The sequence below is a fragment of the Sardina pilchardus genome, chromosome 9, assembly GCF_963854185.1.
Source record: "Sardina pilchardus chromosome 9, fSarPil1.1, whole genome shotgun sequence".
Classification (NCBI taxonomy): domain Eukaryota; kingdom Metazoa; phylum Chordata; class Actinopteri; order Clupeiformes; family Clupeidae; genus Sardina; species Sardina pilchardus.
Window position 1 is genome coordinate 32,614,349 of NC_085002.1, and position 20,741 is coordinate 32,635,089.

The following is a 20,741-nucleotide window of genomic DNA, read 5'->3' on the forward strand; positions in this document are numbered from 1 at the left end:
CTACCCTATCTCTCCCTGTTGTCACATTTCCTCTACTGGCATTACCCCCATAATGGATGTCCTATAGTTTATAGCCTCATCCTTTGCAAATTATAGTGATGTTTATGGTGGTGGGGGCAAGTTTTACTACTCTACTTTACACTAACTGATTTAGGTAGGTTATAGTTAAACCGTCTGTCCCTTACCAAGATGTCTCTGGACATTTGTTCATATTGCACTGCATTGCTCTACTCATTTTGCATTAGCTAAAATATTCATTCCAACTCCCATCTGTTTGATAGCAGTAAATAAGAAAATAAAGGAGCTTGTATAATAGAATGAGTTCTGCTCACAGCAGTGTGTCTTCTATCTTCACTTTTGCTCTTAAATAGATGCTTTAGTCATACAAGATAAATGTCAGAACAACATTGATTTAACTAGAACCTCACGGGCATCCTGCAGAAAGCAACGTATCACAGACGACAGACATATATCCATATATTTTTTTCCTTTAACTGTAGCAGTGGGTTGAAGATAGAAACTAGGCCTTAAGGCTTGCTTTTGTCTCGAAATGCGTGGATACCAGTAACCAGTACAGATAATTTGTCTGAGTATGTGCTGCCATCTGGAGGTCAAATTTAAAATAGAATCTGGCAAGCGCGTCAGGTGACTATTGTCTCTGATTGGATCGTTTGAAAATTTAAATAGCCTATCTTATAGAGATACACATAAAATGCTAAGCATAATATGCTTACAGAGATATGCATAAAATGGATAAAAAGATGGGACTCCATTTCCTACTTCCTACAATAGGGGTTCGAAGTCATAATTGTAGTAAGAAAATATTGAATACAGACAATTGAATACGACATTCGTTGTGTGAAATAATGCAGGCCTTTATCATACAACCATGCAATCGCAACATATTGTGTTCATGTGACTTGATAAACCTGCCGTAGGCCTACCGTTTGACTAACGTCACTAGTTTGGATGATTTTCCTCAACATTGGTTTGTTTCTTTATTATTATTATTATTATTATTATATGTATCGTGGATCATGGCTGTGATTACACAGCCCAGTTGTGTGTGTGTGTGTGTGTGTGTGTGTGTGTGTGTGTATGTGTGTGTGTGTGTGTGTGTGTGTGTGTGTGTGTGTGTGTGTGTGTGTGTGTGTGTGTGTGTGTGTGTGCGTGCGTGTGTGTGCGCGCGCGCAAAGAGGTTTGTCATACCAGGCCATTGGCGTTGTAGGCCATTGCATTTCAATTCTGTAAACCCTTGCAGGTTTCTATTCGCAAAGTATGATACATATATGTGGGGAATGCCTCTGACACATTTGTTTGTCTCATAGACTGTTGTAGCCTATATTATACAGTCTATGGTTTGTCTCTCAGATATCATGCAGGTCGACTTGGTGTCTTTTTTGCATCTACCTTGCACAATTTGCGTTACGTATGCCAGTTTAATACCCACGATTACAAGACATTTTATAACATCACATTTATATTTTTAAAAAGATGATTTTTGGTTGTACAAAACAAATCAGATGAGCCCATGTCGTCACAGCGCATAGCGTCACGTTGCCCACGCTCTTTGACGTAATCGTGGGAGTGTTCCATCGGAGAAATGAACGGTCATCAGTACAATCCTCTAAGCGTCCATGTAAGTTTACGTTAAATCTTTAAATAATGCACCCAGTGACATTACTAAACGGTGGGATAGTTGTGAATTAGCCGCACGTGGATTGGCGTAATCATTTTCCGTCTCAAGAGAATAGTAGTGATTATCAGTCAGTAGAAATATTTATTGCTCCCTAACTCAACCTGTTCTCACCCACTAACATTAGCTGGCTAGCTGATAGCGTTTAGCGTTGAGAACTAATGAACCCTGGGCAGCATACGGATAGTGCTAGTATTTGTGGTTTGTCAAATAGGGCGACAACCTGTCCTAGCTATCATGTAATCATGACATATATGTGTAAGAATTTTCATGTTCGGGAAAAGTTAGTTAGTTTGATAGTTCAATGAGTGGAATCGGTGGTTAAAAATAATGTTAGCTTGCTAGCTATCCTCAACACCCTGCTTACGACCATAGACTTTGCTCAGGTCCCCTTCCAAGCTAGCCAGTTAGCGAGCTATCACTAGCTTGCTACCACGGCAGTGCCCCTCCATATCGCCTCTGATGATGCTGGAGCTTTCTCGTTTGACAGCCGGATGCGAGTGACATAATCTTGTAACGTTATGATTAACACTGTTTGACCAATGCACATATTTAGATTGCAATGTTAATATAGATGCATGAGCTTATTGTGTGTAGTAACAGTGTTTTTTTAGTTTATGTTTGAGGATAACGTACTGAGCTTTTTCGATGGCCAACTTTTATAGAGATGGTTTTGGGCGTAAACTGTGCAATCCCAGGCTCTTGCGGCCATCAAGCTAGCTAGCTAGCTGGGTAGTCAGCTCCACGGTCAGTCATTTTATACATTAGAGGCAGACCTAGGAATAGCAGTGGATAAAGTTATTGATAAAAATTTAGCTAACGTTAGCTGGCTTAACGTGTCATTTCATTCCTTACCTTTTTTCACTAATGTCTATGGACGGCGAGGGTGAGCCACTAACTGATTTAGCCCTCTATGCTAGTTTACATTAGCAAGTAAACATATTTGGTCCGTGGCATCATGGGTCATTGTAGTGATGTTTGGTATTTTTGTATTATGACACTGGTCTCTGATCCCATATATTATAAAGAATAATGAAAGGTAAGTGATTATAGGAATAGATAATTTAAAATGTATTCCTAGGTGAATTTGGTGATGTGATGTTCAACTACCCAATTAGCTAACACCAACCAAGACACATCCAATCAGGGTTAAGTGGGTCCTAGTTATGTTTTCTGTGAAGAAGCATGGTATCCGAGTTAACCTCAGGTGAATGACAACTTAGACGGAGCATTGATTGGGCTATTTGTCTGTGATTTGTGCACAAGTTACTGCTCTGTGACAGGTCCATGACATTTCTCCATTTTTTAGCTCCAGTATGCGATAAACCGTCCTGGGAAGAGCTGACTATTGGGAGATACCTTGGCACTGTTTAAGGACTAGAAGGGTTTATGCACAGGAGGGGTTGTTTTTGGACGTTGAGACGACCCTCTCCTATGTAGAAGACAGGAGCCTGCACACTGATGACCGGGCCAGAAGGTATGGTCCCCACTAGCTCTAATAGGTGACTGCTAGTCCCTGGTAGGACTATATGGGTGCAGTAGGCCTAGATATTGCCATAGAGACTTGAGTTTTTGGAAGGTTGAGGTTTTTTGAGTGCAACTTTCAATTCATGTCATCCCTTTTGTGGATTAAGTGTGTCATTAATTAATTGTACTTCTTTGTTCACAAAATATCCCAGCTCATATTTGGCAGCCTGCGTAGTGAGAGCACAACCAACCGTACCGCCCATCCTCACTCTTACAGACACACACACACACACACACACCCACACCCAGAGTCACAGTTTTGACCTTGGGAAGCTGTGTGTTGGAGAGAGACTAGAGAGTGAGTGAGTGAGTGAATGAGGGAGTGAGGGGGAGAGATAGTGAGTCTGTATGTGATGGGCGAGTGTTGGCTGACCCATTTCAGCCAGAGAAAATGCACTGCCCTTGAGGGCTTTGGTAGGGAGTGTGTAGAGGTTGCTCTGATTTGCCTTTTTTTTTTTTTTAAACCAGAACCATGTCTTTTGATTTAACTACAGATAACCCTAATGGCCTTTTTGGTCGGTTAATCATCATCTTTTTTTTTCATTAGAAGTAGGCTATTAATGTTTGGTAATGAAAGGGACGTTCAGATATTTAGTATGTAATGTTGATGACAAGGCTGTGTTGATGATACACACTTGTAGTTAGTTACAGGTAGTAATGGCTAATTTAGGTCGCCTCACTTTGGTCAAATGGAGGATGTTTTTGATATTCATTCCCTCCTGTGGAGGGAGGGAAGCTGGAGGTGTTGCGGTAGTTAAATGACACCTCCCTATCTGCTTTCCTCACATTGGTGGCCTCTATTAGTGCTTGGAGTTATGTGTCTGCGCGTGTTTGCGTTTAGGACACCGCGAGCTGCCAGAGTGTTGATTATGACACACAATAGCGGCACTGAGTCCAGCAGTCAGTGGCTGGCTTGTCTGCTTAATAATGCATGCAGGACACAGACGCCTCACCCCACCACCGCTGTCAGCATCTATATGACTACATCATAGAGCAGGACAGAACATGGAACCTTATTGCAGGACTCCGCTAATGTGCCAGTTTATTTGTACTCTATCTACCAACCCCCCGATCCAGTTTAGTGTGTCTAGTCGGCATTGCATTGATCAAAGAGGTGTACAGCCAGAGCTCTCACACCAGGTCTCACAGTGGATGCTGTTAGTGTTGGCTGGCCGTGTTGTTGTGTAAGGTGTCATTGTTGCACTGCTTGTTAATTTGCATGTACTGTATGATGGCTTACATGGGAGGAGAAGAGAAGAATGGGGTGTACTGTTCTGTTTAAATGGCATGTTTGTTTGAATAATTGCAACATTGTTTACGTTTTACTTACCGTAATGGAGTAAATGGAAATGGTGGGCATGAGGGCTGTATAGATCCTTAGGTCCTTGCATGTTACGAGGGTTTGTAACCTACACACAGTATCATTAGCTGCTCTGTGCACTAGAGAGAGATCCATTTCACTTAAGAGTCTTGACTCGGGGGTTGATCAATTTGTCTACAGTTCATCAATCATATAAACTGGGCCAGTCATTTTTCTTCAGTCATATGTGGATTGCAGCTCCCCAGTCTGCGGGCCAGTGATTGAGGATTCCATTAAATTCTTGTGTGATAGGTCTGCTTAAAATGACCGTGTCTCTAGTTTGCGGTCAGGCCATGTAAAAGCTATTGCAGTGTAGGATCAGCGTGGCATGGGGCCTGTTATTATGAGTGAAGACGCTAGTCCTACAAGGTCTCTATTTGCAGTAGGTTTATTTTGACTATAATGGAAGTAGGTTTACCAAGCGACAAGTGTGGGAAAGTCATGTCACAAAGCATTATATCGGTGAGGATGTCCGTCTGGGTGTGAGCTTGTGTGTAGCCCTCAGAAAGAACTGTTAGAGTACACGGATTGCCTCTGGACTTGAAAGGACACTAGTGTGTTTTAGTGTGTGTGTGCGTGTGCGCGTGCGTGCATGCTTGCACACATTTGTGTGTGTGTGTGTGTGTGTGTGTCACTGCTTGGGATGGATGGTGCCTGTGTGTGACCGTCTCTTCTCTTGTCCTCTGCAGCTGACCCTGAGCCTTGAGTCAGAAGAGGAGCGGCTGGACTGATGGTAGGACTATCTTTGTCAGCTCCTTTCTTTCTCTCTTTCTCTTTCTCTTTCTCTCCTCTTTCTCTGTGTTCTTTGTATCTTTTTCAAAAAAAAAAATGAAAAAATGGTAGAATGAAAATAACTTGTTTGGTGTGGTACTCCCACCCATTGCTACTGTAGTTTTGGTGATGACAACTAATGAATGGTGATGATAAGAGATGGATTGATTGATGATGTGATGAGGTGAAAATGACCGCTGTACCCAGTTCACATGTGTCTGGCTGAGAGAAGTCCCAGAGCTGGTTGTTTCCATGACTGGCTAGAATAGGAACATTTGCCCTCCGGGGGCGCCCAGAGACTTTGGCCTGCAAACGACAATCAGCGTAACCTTTGATCATGAGTTTTCACAAGCACAAAAGCCCAGTAGATGCTTGCCGTTGCCTTTGTTTAGCTTTTTTTGAACCATCATCCACATCCACTGACATCCATCGCTTTCAAACAATAAGTTGTTATGCAAATAATCTCTGAAATGTTTATTTCAAGATCAGGATGGAGATTAGGATAATGACGTTTTGGTCACAGTCTTCTTACAGCTCTTAGGATTGAGCAATCTGGCTATCTCCATGCAATCACACGCAGAGGATCTTACTCCATAAATACCAAAGCATTTCAGAAATTGTTGCACCTTTTTTCCTTATCATGCTATCAAAAACCATCAGTGTGTGTGTGTAGGTAGACTGTTGTATTTAGTAGCAACATAGACTAGTGTGTCATGATGGCTTGGCTCTTACGGACATGATGGTTTGGAAAGCAGATCTTTTTGGTGTGCCGCTACAAGTCAGGCAATATTCCTCTGCCAGAAATATCACATGCAAATGCAGAAGATGTTCTGTTGGTTCTCTTGTGCCAAGAGGCTGCAGATGAATAGCCCTACTGTGCCTTTTTGGGAACTGGACAAATTGTTCTAAAGGTCCTTGCCCATAATGTTCATGTACCCATGGATTAATAAAGGACTTAGAGCATTACAGGTGAAAGGCCTGTTCATTTGTAATGCCTCAGAATAACAGGATCCTTTACAGTCTCATTGTCTTTCCTGTTAAGAGCTTTAGCCTCAAAAAAACAGTCCCTCATGTCTGCCAGCCAACTCGTAGCTCTTAATGTTTTGTTAACCCATCCTGCTATTAATGCTGCTGTTGCTGCTGCTTCTGCTTGTATCCCATCGCTTACAGCTGCATGTCATAATCCATTTTGTTTTCCTTCTGTGGTAGATGAGCATGACTTTCAGCCAATCCGCAGATGCATGCACGCTCTCAGGGCCCAACTGAGAACCCCCGCCCCGCCTCCCAGTTTTCAGCCGGCCAATCCGAGGGGCCGTGGAGGTGGGGGGTGCAGGTAGACACCGCCCCTCCTCCACACCCCCTCCCCTCCCGCTGCCAAGGCTGAAACCCCACGTGCAAGACTGGCGCCCCCCGATGGACCAGACCAATAGCGAGCTGAGCCAGGAGGAGCTGGAGCTGGTGGGAGGCCGCGTCAGCGGCGGCGGTGCTCATGAGCCGGAGGCGGCCGGTCGGAGGGCGTCGGAGCCAGAGCACGGCCTGTCCAAGATCACGCACAACGCCCTGGAGAACATGGGCGCGCTGGGCCACGGCCTCAAGCAGCTCTTCCAGCCGCAGCGCCGCCGCTCGTCCGTCTCCCCGCACGACTCCGCCGCCGCCGCCTCGGCCACGTCGCCCGCCACCGAGACGTCGCTGTCGGCGGAGGCGGAGGCGGGCGACGGGGTGCTGGGGCCCGGGGCCCCCGCCGCCGCTCCCCCCTCGTCCTCCGACACTGACGCCCCCACTCCCGCCCCTCCTCCCGCAGCTCTGAGCCGCGTGCTGCAGCAGATCCGAGGCGCGCCACCCATCATGAAGAGAGGCACCAGCTTGCAGAGCCGCCGCAACAAGGCCGGCGCCGGCGGAGAGCCAAAAGGCAGCAGTGGCGGGGGGGAGCCGGCGCAGAAGGGCAGCCCGCAGATCCACCGGCGCTCCACGCAGGAGGTGCTGCTGCTGCAGGCCGGCCGGCCGCGCTCCTCCTCCACCACCGACACGCCCAGCAGCCCCGCCCTGGCCGACATGCTCATCAGCTCCGGGTACCACTCCACCGAGGAGGCCGACCGGGTGAGTCACCTCAGGGCCCTCTAAGGCAGCCTCCACACATCCCTGTATGCGCCTGGCACTGGGGGTGTGTGAACCCATGGGAAGGCTATCCATAGGGGGTATAGAACATAGTGTGTGTGTGTGTGTGTGTGTGTGTGTGTGTATGTGTGTGTATGTGTGTGTGTGTGGGGGGGTTATGATGACTTGTATGTATGTATGTATGTGTGTGTGTAAGCGGGTCTTTGGATTGATTGAACAGGTGTCTTCTGATGCAACAAGGAGGATTTGATTGAGTTAACAGGGAGAGGTAACTAAAACCACGTCCTGTTTGAAAGACATCGGAAAGACATCGCACTCTGTCTCTCACACACACACAAACACACAGTCTCTCTCTCTCTCTCTCTCTTTCTCACACACACCTACACACGCACACACGCACACACTTGACCAGCCCATCTATGTCCATGCGGCACGTGTCCAGGTGGTGCTGGTGTGCGGGGGCCCTGCTGGCCTGTTGCTGGGAGCGGTGATTAAGAGCGATAGGCTGCTGGGAGAAACGGAGCCGGCGGGCGCTGACAGTGCGGGAAGGTCGGCGAGCGCTGGTGGCAGGTCACCATGTTCTCTAAGCCCTTCTAAATTTAGCCCTCCCTGAGTCTTCAAGTGCACTCCAGGCCGTTGACCTGGCGTAGGATAAAGCCGGCGTGAGGTTTGACTGATGTCTCTACGCTGGCCAGTGGCACGTCGCGTGAGCACTGGTGCTACCTGCATGCTCAACCTGCCTGGCAAAGGTTAACAAAACTAATGCAGTTTATGGAGGATGGCTCGTAAAACCCCGTCTGAGCGTGCCAGAGAAACACCTGAGAGTCAGCAAGCCTTACAAGTTAGCCTATTTGCATTTGTTTTTGTGCCATACTAAACTAAAATATATGTATTTTTGAATTAAATGTCGTAGTGATATTCACAGCGGCTGCTGGCTATTCTCTTCCTGGGAAGCTGCCCTGATGCTTAGACAGCCCTCTGCCTGTTCACACTGATAAGAGGCAGCCAAGCTGTGCGATGGCACGGCCTGTTACGGCACTGATAACAGCAGGCAGACTGTGCACTCTGAGGACCATTGCCTCTCTGGCACGAGCTGCTCTTGCAGGCTGTCTTTAATAGTCTGACACAGAGTGTAAGGGCAGGCACTCAGCTGTAAGAATACTAAGTGCTTACCCCTGTGTAAGCACTTAATACTTTAGTGGTCGAATGCACTCTCTGTCCGTGGAGGGGGCAGCAGGCTCCAGCGTTGCCCGTCTGGAATGTTCCTTTGGAAACGTATCGCACAACATAATACTCCATACTAGTCAGGCCCTTCATTTTGTCCAAAGGTGCAGCGAGAGAGATTAACATGTGGTCCACCCTCTCCTGTCTTTGTGCAGTGCAAACACAATACGTGCCATTCTTTGGAACTTTCCCAATTAATGAAGGAAGCTAGATCGAAATGTTCAGTGTACAGGCGACAAAGTCCAAGAAGTCCCAAAGTGATAAATGATGTTTTGTTTAAACTGTGAAGCAAGAGCAGTCCAGAAATATTCTTCTGACTGCTTCCTTAAGACTTGAATAAGCCCTTCAAGAGACTGTTAATCTTGTGTTTAACTGATGACCACTGGAGCTGGACTTGGGGGGGGGGGGGGGGGGGGTCAGAATTAGTGTGAGTTGTTATTGTCAGCCTGAGGCCTGCGGTCCATTGCACGACGTGCTGTATGGTACGGTGCGGTGCGGTGCAGGATTCGAGGAGAGAGAGTTCTGAGAGCTATGAGCTGTCAGACCCCCCCCCCACACACACATGCTCAGTGACCTCCCGCTAGCTGTCTTCTGTGTAATTACTGCTCTCTGCCAGAGAGAGTGCGCTCAGCCATTTGTCACCTCCCGCAGTCAAGACGTCCTCTCTCTGCTCCTCTGACTGTTCCGCCCCAGGCAGTGTTGCAGGTATGAGTTGAAGCTCATGGCTTGGGATGTAACAATAAACTCAACACACAGTTTGGGTCGATGCACGGTTCAGGGCTAGCCGTTCAATACTCACTACACAGCCTGTAAGACTGAAATCAAATTAGGATCTCCAGCTTCTCCTTCCTTGTGCAAAATGCAAAATACCCTATTAATCTTTCTTTGCTAAAAGCCCTTCCTGTAAATAAAAAGAAAAATATGAGTACATCAGAATGTCTTAAATCACATGTACTGTAGGCTAAAGTAAACAATGTCTTCACATTTTTTATTTAACTTTGCCAAGCCAGGGAGTTCAATTAAATGTTTTCACAAGAACTTGTGAATTTTAGTCCTGGAGGAATAATATGTCTATTAGACATTTGTCATTTTTTTGAGGCATGCATTCTTATACTCCGATACTATTCATAATTTCTCTTAAGTGGTGGTGTTGAATGTCTTTGGCTTTGTGCTATCAGGGTAACCATCTTATCTTTGGTTTCTGAAGTCCATGGAAGGGATATCTGATGTGCTGCTAGGAAATAGTGGAGTGAGATTGTGGAGGAAGCCTTGAGCATAAGCTGTCATTTATCACCAGAAGCCTTACAGAAGGCAATCCAAAGATGTTAATTGAGTTTCGCAATACAATTTTATTGACCTTATGTAAATGGCTCATGTGCGGAGAGTGTGGCCGGGCGTTTATCAGAGTTGAGGGGGCCACCTGGCTTATCTCGACTGGAGATGCACTCATAGTCCAGAGGTCTGGTCAGGTAGGAGGATCTCTGGGCCAGTGGGCCAGTCTGGCTGCCTCTCCGCTCTCTCCAGTGCTTCCACTGACACCGCTGCCGCCGCCGCCGCTGCTGCTGCTGCTGCTCTCCTCACCACAGCATGAAGCCTACAGCGTTGGTGAACCCTCGTCGCACTGCTGAGGTTTTAAAGTGTTTGTGTGTGTGTGTGTGTGTGTGTGTGTGTGTGTGTGTATTGTGTGTACGTGAGAGTGTGTTTGTGTTTGTGTGTTAGCCTTAGCAAGAGACAAGAGAATAAACATAACTGTAGAGTATTTAACCGAATACTGCATCCTGTTTTTATGATATTACTAAGCATTGGAGTTTATTAGATTAAGGGAACAGTTGTACTATTGTGACAAGACAGAACTGTGAATAGATCTGTTACGCTCTCCCTTACTCATCTCTCTGTTTTTATCTCTTTCTTTCTCCTACTTCTTTCCCCTTTCTTCTGCCATTCTTGTCTTCTTTTCCTTTCTTTCTTTCTTTCTTTCTGTCTTTCTTTTCTTTTCCTCTTTTCCATCAACAACAGCTGGACCGCCTGGATGTGTCCGGGCCGGCTGTGTCCCCCAACGCGCTGTCCTGCGGCTCGGACGGCGCCTACGGCCTGGACGTGGTGGACAGCACGCCCGACCCGCAGCGCACCAAGCAGGCCATCGCGCAGCTGCAGCAGAAGATCCTCAAGCTGACCGAGCAGATCAAGATCGAGCAGACGGCGCGCGACGACAACGTGGCCGAGTACCTGAAGCTGGCCAACAACGCCGACAAGCAGCAGAGCGCGCGCATCAAGCAGGTGTTCGAGAAGAAGAACCAGAAGTCGGCGCAGACCATCCAGCAGCTGCAGCGCAAGCTGGAGCACTACCACCGCAAGCTGCGCGAGGTGGAGCACAACGGCATCCCGCGGCAGCCCAAGGACGTGCTCCGGGACATGCACCAGGGCCTGAAGGACGTGGGCGCCAAGGTCCGGCAGCTCCATCAGTATTGCATACCTTACCTGTAGTAGGTGTTGATGTGAATGGGGGAGGCGCTGATGGTGATGAGTGGCTTTCCTGATGCACGGGGTGGGTCGTGGTCAGTAGCTGTAATTTTAGCTGCGGGCATTATAGATCATGGGCGTTAAGAACGAGGTGGACTTGAACGGGTTTGGCATCAGTAATTGTAGTCGTGCATGCTTCATTAAAGAGCTCTACTCTGTTTTTGGCGGTGAGGTTGTTGTGTAATGGCTCTGCCCTGCCTGCGTTTTGTGTTGGTTGCACCCAAGCGTAACACTGGGAGTGTTCTCACCTGTTGCAGGTGACAGGTGGCCTCTCCAGCTTCTCGCAGGCGACGCACTCGGCGGCCGGCGCGGTGGTGTCCAAGCCGCGCGAGATCGCCTCGCTCATCCGCAACAAGTTCGGCAGCGCCGACAACATCGCCGGCCTCAAGGACTCCCTGGACGAGACGCAGGGCGAGGACGGCGGCGGCGTGCCCGGCCCCGGCGCCCGAGCCCTCGGCGGGAGCGGCAGTGGCGGCGGGCAGCTGCAGTCCAGCCCCAAGTACGGCAGCGAGGACGACTGCTCGAGCGCCACCTCGGGCTCGGCCGGGGCCAACAGCACCACGGGGGCGCCCGGCGGGCCGCCCAGCTCCCGTGGCAACACGCTGGAGCAGGGCCAGAGCTTGGGCCTGGAGGCCCTCTTCCAGGAGGTGCAGGAGCTGAGGGACAGCCAGGGCCGGCTGGAGGAGTCCTTTGACAGCCTGAAGGCGCACTACCAGAAGGACTACACGCTCATCATGCAGGCCTTGCAGGAGGAGCGCTACCGGTAAGCCCTGCGCTGACGTGTGTCTGGTTGCATGGCTGCCTGCCAGCCACACCAGGCCCTCACATGAAAATACAGGAAATGCAGATCTGAGTGTTACGTTTCAGGGTAACTTCCAGAGTGCATTGATTTAGAACTGGTATGTCTGGCTTTGGGGAAAGTTGTTTATCATTAGCATTTGATTTGACCTTTCACCATGGAAGAGATTTAATCAGGGGATGGTACAGGAGTGTAGCCATGTTATTGGTTTTCATTTGATTTGTATCACGAAATGTTAGAAATAGTACACAATAAAACTGATAAACACAATAAAACTGAAAGAACTGATACAGTGTAAGCAAAGATCCTTGATTACTAACTGCTTCACTCCTCTCGCGTGTGTGTGTGTGTGTGTGTGGGGGGCGTGGGGGCAGGTGTGAACGTCTGGAGGAGCAGCTAAACGACTTAACAGAGCTCCACCAGAATGAGATTCTGAACCTGAAGCAGGAGCTGGCCAGCATGGAGGAGAAGATCGCCTATCAGTCCTATGAGAGGGCCAGAGACATCCAGGTCAGAAATCACGCCACCCAATATGACGCATGAGGCCATCTCCTTTTACAACAGCTAATTATTCTCAGATTAGTTTTAGTCTGATGAGCCATATACCTCAAGTGGTGTGTAAGTCGCATTATGGTTGTCACGGAGGTGAATGCATAAATTCATTCTGTTTTGGTTAAGTACTGAAAGAAGTATCCAGTGCATTCTCAGGGATGTGATTTTTCTGCACTACACCCCGTTGAGTTGAAAAGGGAGAATACTAATTATAAACTCACTTGTTGGGGTTGCTAGGTAACGGTAAACAAAACTAAAAGATCGTATTTCTTGATTTTGCTTACAAACGGACGGCTTTACCCGTTCACTGAATAAAGTTTATGGAAATTTAGCACCACTTTGCACGTGTGTGAACTGAACTTTGAACTAGTTAGGCTACCGAAGAGTGTGAACGTGCACAACGCTGCCGGCAACAGTTTTGAACGGGAAGGAATGATGCGAGGTCAAGGAGAAAGTAGAGAAAGTATCTCATAATTTTGACTTTTTATCTCATAATTATGACTTTTTATCTCATAATTATGACTTTCTATCTCATAATTTTGACTTTTTATCTCATAATTATGACTTTTTATCTCATAATTTCGACTTTTTATCTCATAATTATGACTTTCTATCTCATAATTATGACTTTTTATCTCATAATTTTGACTTTCCTATCTCATAATTATGACTTTTTATCTCATAATTATGACTTTCTATCTCATAATTTCGACTTTTTATCTCATAATTATGACTTTCTATCTCATAATTACGACTTTGCATCTCATAATTATGACTTAGTATCTGCCAGTTTTTTTATACCAAGTGGCGGAAACGGGATTCCATACGATTCTCACCGGTTGATAGAAAAAATTATTCGCGAATGCGAGTCACGTGACTTACATCGCTACGTAGGTACGGGGCACAGAACGAGGGAAGACATTGGCGACGGTAGGCAACAACTTTGAACTAGAGTGTGTGTGTCAGGGTTCCTATGGGTGCTTGAAATCCTTGAAAATGCTTGGATTTTAATGTGGTGTTTTCAAGGTTTGAAAAAGACATCATTTATGAAGTTGTTTTGTTTTTGCCACGCGTTCGTGTCCAGTTTGACGTGTCTGGATTTTCCGATAATGACCGCAATCTTGTGATGCTGATATTGACTTTTAATTTCTGCGCATGTAAACTAGTCTAAGCTACTGTGCTTGAACGGAGATAGCTGTGACAGACTAGCCTACTGGTTTTCATCGTTTTAACCACAAAAGCCTGTCGACCTTAGGTCTACTCAATTGTTTAGTTAACACCTTGTAATTTCGTGTTTGTCCCGCTGTTCACCTCCGTGCGCCCCATGTCATTCAGAACATATTTCGGGATAGCCATCTCACTATTCAATTCAATTCAATTCAATTTTATTTATAGAGCGCCAAAACATTACACATGTCTCAAGGCGCTTTACAGAGTGTTAAACCTTCAAAGAGAGCCCATGAGCAACAGGGGCAAGGAAAAACTCCCTAGAATTGGAGATACATATAGGAAGAAACCTCAGACAGATCCACGACTCAAGGGCCCAACCCATCTGCCTAGGGTCAGTTAAGTAGAGTAAAGTCATTTGTAGTATCAGAAGGTTCAAGCAGTCCAGTATAGGGAATAAATAGTCCATCAGTAATCCATTAGTAATTTTGGAGGGTAATGGGTCGCTAGGATGCGTGGGCCAGGGATCCTGGCAGGGAACCACAGCAGGCGATGGTAGGGCAATCATAGGGATGATGATGGCAATGGCACTCAGGGGGATGGGACTTCAGGTGTGATGAGGGCCAGGCACAAAGATGGCTGATGACTGGTAATGGTTCACCTCACAAGTGAGGTATAGGGGAAAGGGAAGAGAAATAAAGTGTGTTAGTATTACTATAAGTCATGATGGTTGGTATTAATAAGTATATAAATGGGGATATCAATTATTATACTATAGAGGGAAAAGGCAGAGGGGGAGAGGGAGTTGAATGACAGGACAGAGAGAGAGGGAGGAGGGAGAGTTGAGAGAGACAGAGGGAGAAGGGAGGGAGTTGTACGGCATGACACATGAGAAGTCCATGACAGTGCTATGCTATAGCAGCATAACTAAGGCATGGTGGAGGGTAGTCAGCACCAGCACAGGTGTGGTCGGTAGCCACCATGGGAGGCATGACTGGAGCACCAGTCACACAAGTCCACAGCAGAGGTGGTCTGTTCCAATGAAACCCTGAAGTGGTTGCAGTTCCACACTGCACCATACCTAACTATAGGAAGCACTAAAGAGATATGTTTTAAGTCTAGACTTAAAAATAGGGAGGGTGTCTGCTAAACGGATTGAGGGAGGAAGATTATTCCAGAGGAGAGGTGCGCGGTAACAAAAAGCTCTGCCTCCTACTGTAGTTTTTGAAATTCTTCGAGTTACAAGAAGTCCAGTATTTTGTGATCGTAAGGGTCTAGGTGGATTATATGCGACTAGAAGATCTTTAATATATTCAGGTGCCCTGCCATTTATGGCTTTGTATGTTAGAAGTAGAATTTTGAAGTCAATGTGACTTTTAACAGGTAGCCAATGTAGAGATGCTAGGATGGGGGAAATATGTTCCTAGTCCTTTGGTCCTAGTGAGTGTGCGAGCAGCTGCGTTTTGTATAAGCTGTAAGCTTTTTAGACAGGTATTATTGCAGCCGGCGTATAGTGCATTACAATAGTCTAGCCTAGAAGTGACAAAAGCGTGAATTAATTTTTCAGCGTCTGGTAAGGATAAGGACTTCCTTGTCTTTGAGATGTTCCTTAAATGGAAAAATGAAGTTTTTCTATGAGAAAACGTTGGCATGCTTGGTAAACATCAGTCTTGCACATAATATTGAGCTGATTTTTTTTAGTGGAAATGGCTTACTGTAGCATTGTGCTGATAGATGAAAAAAGTCGCCTATTTAAAGGCACGGTCTGAATTTTAATCCTAGCTCTCCATTTAGTGTGTGCACTTGAACAACTATAATGATGTAGCATATAACAGTAGGGCCTGCCATTTATTTTAAGAGGAGAGGTGTAAGGACGTAATACTTTGGAAGGAGAGGGAGTGGTGCAATTTGATTTTCTTTGGAGCAACCTCTTCAAACAGCATCAATATCAAAAAAAAAAAAAAAACGTGAGAAAATCGTATAGTGAACAAAAAATCGTGAACCGTATCGAGTCGTGAGTTGAGTGTATCGTTACATCCCTAGTTGCTGGTTTTCATTGTTTTAACCACAAAGTCTGTGTACTTAGGCCTAGCCTACTAAATAGTTAAGGTAACACCTTGTCATTTCTCGTTTGTCCAGCCCTTCACCTCAGTGAACCTGGCGACCCATGTCACCCAAAAAATAATTGATGAAAAAACTCACCATGTTGAGGCCTGCCATTTTAGGAGAGGTGTAGGACCTTAAAGGGTCACTGCACCCTAAAATAGGTTTTTTGAGCTGTTGATTGATTGAAAATACTCATAAGTGGTGAACTGTACTATTACCAGGGTTAATATTGACAAAAATCGTGTTTATCGACAAACGTAACATTTCGTCTGATTTTGTATTGGAGATATTGCTCTCTCGCGCATACTACCGTTTGAAAACATGCCATGGCATGTTGGTCCAAAATACTATTGGAATGATGACGTTGTCCTGCACTTCTAGTCCGACACTACGTCACCGGGTCGTTACAAATTAGGACTGAAACGCCCCAACACCTGCTGCCCTGATTAGCCTACCTGTGATAAGCCATGTCTGCAGCACTCATTCCCAGATTGACACGAAATCACCATGGTTGATTGGTTGCAGCAGTGCTGCACTCTCTCTCCAAATGTCAGAACGTCTCGCCCATTTTGAAAGCCGTTTTCAGAAATGTGAAGTGGGTGGAGTTATGGGGTGAAGTGACTCTTTAAATGTTACTTTTGGAGGAGAGGGAGGGGTGTAATTTGATTCCATTTTGAAATACCAACAGCCTTCAAGCTGCATCCACTTCAATCAGCATCAATAGCCTATACGTATCACATGATTCCCTGTCTTGTACATAGGCCCAGGAGACTGTTAGACTGTTAGGGGACAGGCTATATATTATCATAAAGTTGGCCTATACTAAATAATGTAGTCAAAATTATAACTATGTTGGTTTAAGTTATAAACAAAGCATGTTATAAACTGGTTCTATGTAATTGTTGGCAATATTATCATGATAGCTTTTATATTTCAGACATCTCTATGGTTTAGTCTTTGTAAACCTAGGCTACTCAATCTCAATTTATCAATAGTATTATTACTAGTAGAATAGTATAGTATAGAATAGTATCCATACAATTCATCAGATGTTATCATTTAAAGGAATACGCCACCCAAAAATGAAATTAAGTCAGTGAGCACGTCCTCCAAAAAAGTGACCGAGAAGTCTACATTTTTTTCTAAATATATCTTGGGAGCCGTGTGTTCAAAACGAGTACAAATCATAATGCAAAATCGAACGAGACTATTACCTGGCCAGATCTTTACTTGGAACTATATTCAGCCTCATCGCCGACGAAGCACCGCTAGCTAGGCGCAAAGTTCTCACGTAGCAGTCTTGCTAGATTCCACTGGAACTTTACCGGATGGGATTCAAGTGGTGCTACGTGAGAACTTTGCGCCTAGCTAGCGGTGCTTCGTCGGCGATGAGGCTGAATATAGACTTCTCGGTCACTTTTTTGGAGGACGTGCTCACTGACACCCTTCATCTACAGCAACTGTGCTAAGCTAAAGCTAAAATCGCTGCTCCCAAAGCAGGAGAATGCCCGGACGGATTTTAACCGGGTTTTTTTCACTGTTCTAACTCTGGGGGTGACCGAGACTAGCTTAATTTCATTTTTGGGTGGCGTATTCCTTTAAGGTGTTATTTTTCAAAATGTTCTTATGGGGGGCGTACAACAGTATTGTAATGAAGTTCTATCCTAGGGGTGTCCTATTAGGCAGTGGGCTGAAGGTGTTGGAATAAGATCTTATGGAGGCCCTCATTGACATGGTCATTATCATCTTTCTGCTTGGGTATCAGAGTGGTGTGTGATGATATTCTCCTTTACTGTACAAATCATGTACTGCTGCTATATACTGCAGTTTAGATAGATAGATAGATACTTTATTGATCCCCAAGGGATTTGGTGGGTTTTATGTTTAATGGGTTAAACCAATGTATCATATCTTAAAGATATTTCTTATTAGATATTGTTGAAGACAATTGGATGTGAATGTGTCCCCCCCGGCCCCCCTCCCCCAGCCCAAAACATATGGGTGGTGTCATTTACGGCCACTGCAATCGATAAGGGAATCGTTTGCAAAACTGGCAAACGATTCCAATGAATCAAAACACTTGGAACCGGTTCTCAATAAGAACCGGTTTTCGATTCCCATCCCTACTTGCCATCACACCAGCAGATGGCGGTAATGCCCTCCATTTGCTAACTGCCAAAAAAAAAAACCACACAAGAAGAAAGTTACTTTGTACCCAGTAGCCTCGTTCTGTCTTACAGAGGCTGCCAGATGAATAAGAATAGAAATGTGATCACTGCTTCTTCTCCTCCCATCCTGCAGGAGGCGTTGGAGGCGTGTCAGACGCGCATCTCCAAGATGGAGCTGCAGCAGCAGCAGCAGCAGGTGGTGCAGCTGGAGGGCCTGGAGAACGCCACGGCGCGCACGCTCCTGGGCAAGCTGATCAACGTGCTGCTGGCGCTCATGGCCGTGCTGCTGGTGTTCGTGTCGACGGTGGCCAACTGTGTGGTGCCGCTGATGAAGACGCGCAGCCGGACGCTCTCCACCCTGCTGCTCGTCCTGCTGCTGGCCTTCCTCTGGCGCCACTGGGAGGTCATCTCGCAGTACCTGGACCGCTTCCTGCTGCACCCCAGATGACTGGCTGGCCTCGCCTCCGCCACAGTCATAGCCGCTCACCCACCCCCCCACCTGGCTTGGTGAAAGGGTGGGAGGGGGAGAGAGAGTTGACTCTGTGCGAGGACGAGGAGCTGAAGGGGAAAGAAAGGAAGGAAGCGGGCAGAGGGATGGTGGAACAGAGGGATCACAGGTGAAATGAAGGAGGAGAAGAGACTTGCACACTGCCTGACCTCTGACCTTTCGTAGATGCACTGCTAAAGTGGGCGAGGTGGACGCACAGAGGGCACAGGGAGGAAGTGATGGAGAGAGAGATGACGAGCGAGAGCTCTCCCGGCTCCACCCTTTCTTTTCTCCTTTTGAGAGTGAATTTGTTTACATTTCGAAGGGTTTTGGACTTTTTTTCTGTTTCTGTTTTTTTTTTCCTGGTTTTTCTCTGTTTCTGTTTTGAAGCCTACTGGATAAATCTTAATGTTGTTGTTTTTTTTAAGTGAATTTGATGAGATGCTTATTAATTGTTATTTTAACTGCTGTTCTTATCAGTTTTATGCAAAGAATCGGGGTCTGTTTATTTTTTAACATTTTTTATTTAAAGATTTGCAACCATGAAATGCGTTTGAGCTGTTGAAGTTCTCAGAGCCAGCAGATCTCGATTTAGCCACTGCTCCCTTCCTCACCTCTCAACTTCTAATTCTGTTCTATTCTAGTCTTTACAAAACCTCCACTCTTCTTCTCTTGCTTCTGTTCTTTAACTCTTCACCCTAACTTGTGTTCATCTCTCGCATTCACCCCCCCACCCCCAAGTAAAGACATTAGACATTGGAGTTGTCGTGAACGCCTGAAAGTTGACTGCTGTGGCTTTTTAGAGTAGATGCCCCTGGATACTGGGTCAGGACTATGAGACGTTTGGACTCTTCTGCCGTGGTTCTCATAAGGCTTCAGAATGGGACGATGACCCCAGGACATTCTCTCTGAGAAGACCCGATCCCCTCTCTACCCATCAGCCACCAACATCGCCCCCACCCCCCACCCATCCCCAGGCCCACGGCTCATGGCCCCACATCAGTGACCTGCGCCGTGCAGAGATGAAGTCCTACTTACATGAACTTCACGAACATACTTGAAGAGCCATGGAAGGCTCAAAGACTCTCAGTGCTTCCGTACTGTTTCTTTATAGTGACAATGGGAAAAAATAGTCCTTTTTAGTTTTATTTTTTATTTTTTAAAAACTAAAAGAATAAACACGCTGTTTAAAAACTGTGCGGTCTTGGCCTGTGAGTGTTTGTGCAGATGCTTGCCGATCTTCCTCCAGCATCTCAGCTGGCACAACATGGGGTGAGGAATGCTTCGGTCAAGGTCCTAAGGCCTGCTGGGAGCACATATCTGTTATACAAGATGGATTTGGTTCAAAGCAGTAAAGATTTAAATGAGAACTTGTCAAAACAATCCGAGTGTCCCCAAGTGTTGCTTTGCATAAATAAACAGAAAGTTTGTATTACACAAACCTTCAAGTTACAGAAGGTTTTAGTTCAACTTTATATTTATCCATTCAGGATTGCACTAGTCTGCCTACCACTTTATTATAAGATTGAACATTAGTCTGGGGAGTATACGCTTTATTTCTACTGCAAAGGAGGCGTGACCAATGGGTGTTCAAATGACTGCGCTTTTGGATAGTCAGACCAAAGATCGTATAGTAAGGAAGATGAATCATAAAGGGGGTTTTCTATAGACCTCTGAAGTTCGCCTACAAAATGGATCCAAAGCTGCCATCTTTGCCCATATAAGGAGATCCGGGAGTTAATTGAAGCTAATACTGCGTTCATGCACCTCGGACCTTCGGAAATTTCTGACCTCCGATAGCGGAAAAATGACATGAACGCTAGGTCGGGTTGGATTTTTTGCTCGGAGACTCGTGCGGAAGTTTTGTGCCCCGAGGTGTCCGACTTGACGTCACTATCATATTCTCCAACCACGACGGCCTCCCTTGCAACAACAAATGAGGTGAATTTCACTGTCATTACGAATAGGCTAGGTAATTTGTCACTAAATTAACAACACAGGTAGAAACACTCGCCCAAGACATTTTCCTTCTTGCTCAACCATACTAAGCAGTTGTAATAACGTTTATGCGTTTCCTGTATTTATTTTCCGAACTGATCTCATGAACACACTTTTTTCGGAGGTCGGGACTTTTTAAAGGCGGGTCCTCCGAGGTTCCGAGCCGCATGAACGCAGTATAACTGCCTATGGCAAGTTGCATGGTAAGTTAGCTCTGGGGTAGCAAAGATCAGAGTGTGGCGTCTTCACCT

The 20,741-nt window shown here is 46.1% G+C and overlaps 1 protein-coding gene across 3 annotated transcripts; it reads left to right on the forward strand.

The window, feature by feature from the left end:
• Nucleotides 1–1,535: 1,535 nt before the first annotated feature.
• Nucleotides 1,536–19,689, forward strand: tmcc1b (transmembrane and coiled-coil domain family 1b). 3 transcript variants are annotated; one of them, XM_062544812.1, is made up of 8 exons: nucleotides 1,536–1,639; nucleotides 3,006–3,173; nucleotides 5,273–5,316; nucleotides 6,564–7,451; nucleotides 10,710–11,138; nucleotides 11,471–11,976; nucleotides 12,387–12,522; nucleotides 18,139–19,689. In XM_062544812.1, exons 4-8 carry the CDS (start codon nucleotides 6,768–6,770, stop codon nucleotides 18,451–18,453), a joined length of 2,070 nt encoding a protein of 689 aa, XP_062400796.1. In that variant the 5' UTR covers nucleotides 1,536–1,639; nucleotides 3,006–3,173; nucleotides 5,273–5,316; nucleotides 6,564–6,767; the 3' UTR covers nucleotides 18,454–19,689. The 3 variants fall into 3 exon arrangements, with proteins under 3 accessions (XP_062400796.1, XP_062400797.1, XP_062400795.1); XM_062544811.1 differs by lacking the exon at nucleotides 1,536–1,639 and adding an exon at nucleotides 2,036–2,209; XM_062544813.1 differs by lacking the exon at nucleotides 3,006–3,173 and having other exon boundaries at nucleotides 1,587–1,639.
• Nucleotides 19,690–20,741: the final 1,052 nt, after the last annotated feature.

Excerpts from the sequence above, each read along its gene's own strand:
- tmcc1b (XM_062544812.1), top strand. The coding sequence starts at position 6,768 with ATGGACCAGACCAATAGCGAGCTGAGCCAGGAGGAGCTGGAGCTGGTG. Across the intron at positions 11,139-11,470 it reads TGAAGGACGTGGGCGCCAAG|GTGACAGGTGGCCTCTCCAG; the intron begins GTCCGGCAGCTC and ends CACCTGTTGCAG. Across the intron at positions 11,977-12,386 it reads TTGCAGGAGGAGCGCTACCG|GTGTGAACGTCTGGAGGAGC; the intron begins GTAAGCCCTGCG and ends GCGTGGGGGCAG.